Source organism: Malaclemys terrapin, chromosome 6, assembly GCF_027887155.1.
Source record: "Malaclemys terrapin pileata isolate rMalTer1 chromosome 6, rMalTer1.hap1, whole genome shotgun sequence".
In the NCBI taxonomy this organism is placed as follows: domain Eukaryota; kingdom Metazoa; phylum Chordata; order Testudines; family Emydidae; genus Malaclemys; species Malaclemys terrapin.
The window spans coordinates 35,724,246-35,730,245 of NC_071510.1; the positions used below are offsets into that span (position 1 = coordinate 35,724,246).

The window sequence follows — 6,000 nt, forward strand, 5'->3', positions numbered from 1 at the left end:
TAAGACTGCTGCCCATCCAGTGTTACTGCAAAAGTGTGTAAGGCATGTAAGGTTCTTTCTTGCATTACCAATTCCTGTCATTGATAGCAGCCAGTGATGGACAGCAGGTTCCACAGAGCTGCTATGTGCCTCACCTGCACAGATGGGTGGGAAGAGGTGCATTATGAGTAGACCCTTGGCTATACCCACCCAGTGCACTGGGCTGTGTAGCAGTATGTTATAATACTGCACCAAGGATAGACCCAGCACAGTTTAATACCTTCCCCAGAGCACAGGGAAGACCAGGATGGAGGTTGGGACACTCAGGGTCACAATGTCCCCTTCAGACTGCTCCAGGGGCAGCACAACAGCTGCTGCCCCGTACTTAAGGCGAATTATAACATCACGATCTTGTCTAGAACGAGTTGGAAATGTGCCAAAACAGGGAATAATGGGACTTTTCATTATTGTCACTGAGTTTTTTTATTCAGCTGTATAATTCGGGGAAAATATAGATTCTACTTTTAAAATAACCACTTGGGCCATGCAAGAATTTTTTGTGAAATTTCAGTTAAAATTCTGCAAATTCATTTTGGGTAGCTTCATGGTCCCACAATGTTGCTTTTCAATGAAGTTTTACAATGTTTCATTGTGAAAACCAATCTTTATTGAAAGAAAATTCCAAATTTTAAAGGGTTTTCCCCCAAAAATGTCAATTTTAAAAATTAAAATCAAGAAAATGGAAATTTTTTCCAAAATTAAAAAAAATGCAAAAAAAATTATGAAGATGTTAGTGTAGATATAAATACTTTGTACAGTTCCATTGACTTCCAGTACCTATCAGCTGTTGAACCATTTACCCCAACATTGCTTTCACTGTTTCACTTTGGACTAATTATACATATCAAAATATTGTATTAAGCTGATTTTAAATCACATCAAACAAAAAATGGGTCTCTACTGTACAAAACAGCACTCCCTAGGTGTTAATTCCTAATTCTGGAAGCAGTGTAGCATTACTGATTCATTGAAAAATTCTGTTCTGGTAGTAGCACAATTATAAATAAGCAAGCAGATAGGACTCTGACTTCCCATGGAGAACTGATATGTGGAATAAGGAGGAAGCATTTTTATATAGTCACTTTTCAGAATAAAACTGTACTTTAAACTGTCTCAAGGTTATACCTGGTATCTGTGGCAGAACCAAGAATAGAACCCTGGCATGCAGGCCTGTCCACCTATTAAAATGCATGCACATATTTTTTTCTCCCCCAGGCATAGGATACCTCGTTAAGACTTAGACTTTGTCTATACTACCACTTTTGTCAGTAAAACTTTTGTCGGCCATGGATGAGAAAAAACACCTCCCTGACCGACATACGTTTCACCGGTGAAAGTGCTGGTGTGGACAGTGCTATGGTGGCAGGAGAGGGTCTCCTGCTGACCTAGCTAACACTGCTCATTGGGTGTGGTTTAATTATGCTGGCAGGAGAGCTCTCTCCTGCCAGCAAAGAGCGGCTACACAGGAGATCTTACAGCGACACAACTGTAGCAGTATAGCTGTGCCGCTGTAAGGTCCGTAGTGTAGACATAGCCTCAGTCTTGAAGCTCTGTGGAAGGGGGAAAAAAAAAAAAAAAGTGTACCACTACCAAAACAGATTTTAAAAATAATCATGGGGTTTGACAAAAAAAGCAAAAAATGCTATGGCATCACCAATTTTTCTGTTTTCCACAAAAGGAAAAGATTGTTTTTGCAGCAAAAAATGACAGTTCATCAATGAGAACATCGAATTTTCATTGGGTCTAAGGTGTGAACATTTGGGATGAATTCTGAGCTGAACTCTTGCTATTTCTCATGCCAAAAAAATGTGTGTCCATTTTCCAAAATGGCAAAAATTCACCCTTGTTCATAATCATAAATTCTTGCAAAAATCAGTTTTCACCTATAAACACCCTCTCATTGACATTGATAGGATATTGAACAGATTTGTGCAAAACTTTCTGCTGAAACCTCTCTGGAGTCTGCCCAGAGCCTTAGCTTGTTGTGGTTTTTTTCTTTATATCCATTTGCAAGGCTTTTGTCTGGTGGTGTGCTCTCATGTTTTCTGTTTTGTGGTTTGAATGACAACTTTCTTTTTTTTTTCTTTAAACCAAGTATTCGGTACGCTGAAGCATTTTGCATGTTTTAAAAACAATACTGATCCTGTGGGAACATAAATATGCAATATGCCTCCAGGAGAGCTTTACAGCAGCTCTGTATTCTACAAAGAAAAATAATGATCTAATGTGGCTCCTTATTCTAAAGAATACCAATGAAACTGGGGGATGGATTCATTGAAGGCATAATGGGGAGATATTTTCCAGATTTTTAATTTTAACTAATAAATGCTACTCTTATTACAATTAGAAACAGCATCGCTTACAGACAGGTGTGTTGCTGATTACTGGTGCCCTGATTCTCTTCTCCATTTGCAAAGATAGAGGGGAGCAAAGCTGTGTGGGATGGAAACAGGGACATGGAAGGAATGAACAAGAGCTTCACAAAATACTTCTCACATTCCAAATCTATGAGGCTCCCTTCCTAAAGAACACTGCAGGGCCAGGGCACAACCAGAGGTTGGGCAGGGGGCACATTCAGGGGGTAGGAGGATGGGTTGGATATGGGGAACTTCTGCTGTCCATGGTAGGTCTCTCAGGGACCCAAGAGAATTCTCATTCACCAGACATACAGGAGTTAATGGTGGTAGAAGCATCCATTCCAGGGGTTCTGTGCCTGCCTTTCAGAGGAAGAAATGTATACAAAGGGCGTAGCCAAAGGCTGCAGCAGAAAGCATGGCAGGGGGAAGTCCACCCTTGCAATGAACCTTGCTGTATTTTTAGAGATCAAAGCCTTTTAAAAATATATTTATGGAAAATGGCCCATAGAGGTACAGTAGACATTCATGCATTTCAGCATGGAGAAAACACTGGCCTTCTACAAATATTGACATTTGGGAATAACCATTAGTCTAGACATTTCTTCATTTTCATGGCAGAAACTTCCATAAATAATGTCTCCATATTATTCCTTTAAGGAATCTAGCTCTCTGCTTTAAAATGATATAGTGCAAATACGCCTCTACCCCAATAGAATGCTGTCCTCGGGAACCAAAAAATCTTATTGCATTATTGCTGAAACCGTGTTATATCGAACTTGCTTTGATCCACCAGAGTGCGCGGCTCCGCCACACCCCAGAGCACTGCTTTACCATGTTATATCTGAATTAGTGTTATATCGGGTCACGTTATATCGAGGTAGAGGTGTATAAATCTACATTCATTTCCATTTTTAAGTATATAATTAACTCCACATAGTATATCTAAGATTTCAGTAATCAACGTGCTCGAGCAAATGGATGAGTTGCCCATCTGTGCTGGCAGGATATTGTGTGTCTGCATTGCAAGTTTATTTTAAATTCCAGTAAATATGACCACATTGCTGCCAGTGCCTCTTTGAGATGGATGGCAAAAATGTGTTTCTGGATACATCCTTAATGAAGCCATTGTGTAGCCTAGTTCCCACTCTCTCCTTCCCCCCCTCCCCCCCACACTTAGGGCCCAATTCTACTCCTACCTCAATCAAAGAGAATTTGGCAATTGACAACAAAGGGAGCAGCATCAGGCCTTTAATTTTTCCATATTAAGTAGAAGCAAGAGAGGGCCCAAAGGGACTGTCTAAACTAAGTATTTAACACTGGAGCATTGAAGTCAATGAGAGTGCTCAGCACACTGCAGGACTGGAACCTCAAGACTGGGAAAAGAAGTAGCAATGTGTTGCATAGCATTGACTTATTGTTTTGTTTATTTTAAAGACTTGATGTGACGCTGCAAAAAGAAAAACCCTAACTTCCAGGCACTTGAAGAAGAGGGGTTGTCTGGATCTGTCTCCCTGACACAGAAGGCCATGGAGGAAGGGACAGTTTGGTTCATTTCCTTTAGTTTTATGATTAGCTCTGTGCTGTTCAGAATTTCTGAAGAAAGCTAAGGGCCCGACCCTGTTGCCATAGAGGCTGCAGGCTTTGGTTCTCACTTTGTAGATTATCTTCAGAAGTATCATTTGCAATAAGAAAATAGATTTAATTTAGCATTGTTTTATGTAACTGTGTATATTTTTAATTTAAAAATATCAGCGTTAACCAACAATGTGTGCCTCATGGGTAATTCAGTGGAACCCTCACAACGGAGTAGTTATGTTTTGTCTTCAGTATTTTAACATTTACGCCTAGCTTAACAAAGTGGTATTATTACAATAAACACTTAGCTTAGTTTGTTTCACAGACTAGCTATAACACTACTGTTTAAAATACTTCTAGAGATGCTGCATATTTTTCTCTGACTGTGTTGATACCTCTTGCTGTCTGTGAAGTGCTACTGATAACATTACATAATCATTTGCTTGGCCAGAGAGAAGTCTAATTTTTTAATAAATATTTGAGTCATTAAAGAGATTTCTCAGAGAAAGGTTTCAGAGTAGCAGCCGTGTTAGTCTGTATCCGCAAAAAGAAGAACAGGAGGTGCCACAAGTACTCCTGTTCTTCTTTTCTCAGAGAAAATAACTAATTGAAAATTTTATTTTAGTAATTGAGTTCAGTGTTTTTATTTTTTAATGTCAGTCTTTTTTTAAAAGTGATTAATCCTCTAAATGATTATCTCATGACCTAACAGTCTTGAAAAAATTAAAAAACGCAAACTTAGTATATCTAAAACTGTGATAATTCAAAATGGCATCTTTAGCTCAAGTAATACAGACTGATTATTCCATGTTTGTAGTATTAACACAGAAAATCCTCAAAGTGCTAGATAAAATATACAAATCCATAGCGTGGTGCCATGATCATTAAATGCTGATATCAAAACATTCTGAGAGTATATTTTATATCAGTAAAATAATGATTGAAAAGCAATTTGAGTTATATAGCAAGAGTACTCACCAGAAAATAACCACCCCCCCCAAAAAATAACATTTATTCACAGCTGCTATACCACATTCTGGTATGTAAGACACTACAGCATGGCCGTGTGCTAAACATGGGAAATACTTGGTGTGGTGGTTATGGGTAAGTGTTGATTTTTTCTAATGGTGACCACTGTATTTGCATAACAGAATGCAGGGCCATCCTTAGGATTTATGGGGCCCTATGCAGTATTATTAAACTAGTGCCCCTATGCCCGACGGTAGCCCGGGCTCGCATGTGTATTTTAGGTAAGGGTGGTCTTTTGAAGGATTTATTTAAAAAACTGTATGTCTGAAGATCCAAGTATTTAAGGCTAAAGATGAATACTCAGACTGTGCATCTAAAAATCTATGCAAGGATTTTTTAGAGATGTGATTTTATAATCTTCAGCAACACACTAATGAACTATTTTTAAAACAAATTTTAAACTAAAGTCCTATAGACTAACATGTTCTGAGTAAAGTAAATATTACAACTGTTTTTGTCAGTAAATTCAGAAACTGATAGTATATACCAGGAGGTTGGCAAATGCCTGTTAAATGGCTTCATTACCACTTGAATGGCTCTTTAACAGTTTCGATGTTGTGCTAATAGGTCTGGCAGGCTTTTTCACTTTTAAGTACTAGATCCCCTCTGGAGGAAGTATCAGAGGGGTAGCCGCATTAGTTTGGATCTGTAAAAAGCAACAGAGAGTCCTGTGGCTCCTTTAAGACTAACAGATGTATTGGAGCATAAGCTTTCGTGGGTGAATGCCCACTTCGTCGGATGCATGTAATGGAAATTTCCAGGGGCAGGTATAAATATGCTGGCAAGAATCAGTCTGGAGATGATGAGGTTAGTTCAATCAGGGAGTTGAACTAACCTCAGTTGAACTAACCTCGTTATCTCCAGACTGATTCTTGCCAGCATATTTATACCTGCCCCTGGAAATTTCCATTACATGCATCCGACGAAGTGGGCATTCACCCACGAAAGCTTATGCTCCAATACATCTGTTAGTCTTAAAGGTGCCACAGGACTCTCTGTT

The 6,000-nt window shown here is 39.0% G+C and overlaps 1 protein-coding gene across 2 annotated transcripts in view; it reads left to right on the top strand.

Annotated features, from left to right (window-relative positions):
* PRUNE2 (prune homolog 2 with BCH domain) overlaps positions 1 to 5,709 on the top strand; it is a 184,083-nt gene extending 178,374 nt beyond the window's left edge. For both annotated transcript variants that reach the window (XM_054032694.1, XM_054032695.1), the window contains one exon: positions 3,831 to 5,709. In XM_054032694.1, the coding sequence (XP_053888669.1) occupies positions 3,831 to 3,864 (34 nt within the window). In that variant the 3' untranslated portion in view covers positions 3,865 to 5,709. The remainder of the gene's footprint in view (positions 1 to 3,830) is intronic.
* Positions 5,710 to 6,000: the final 291 nt, after the last annotated feature.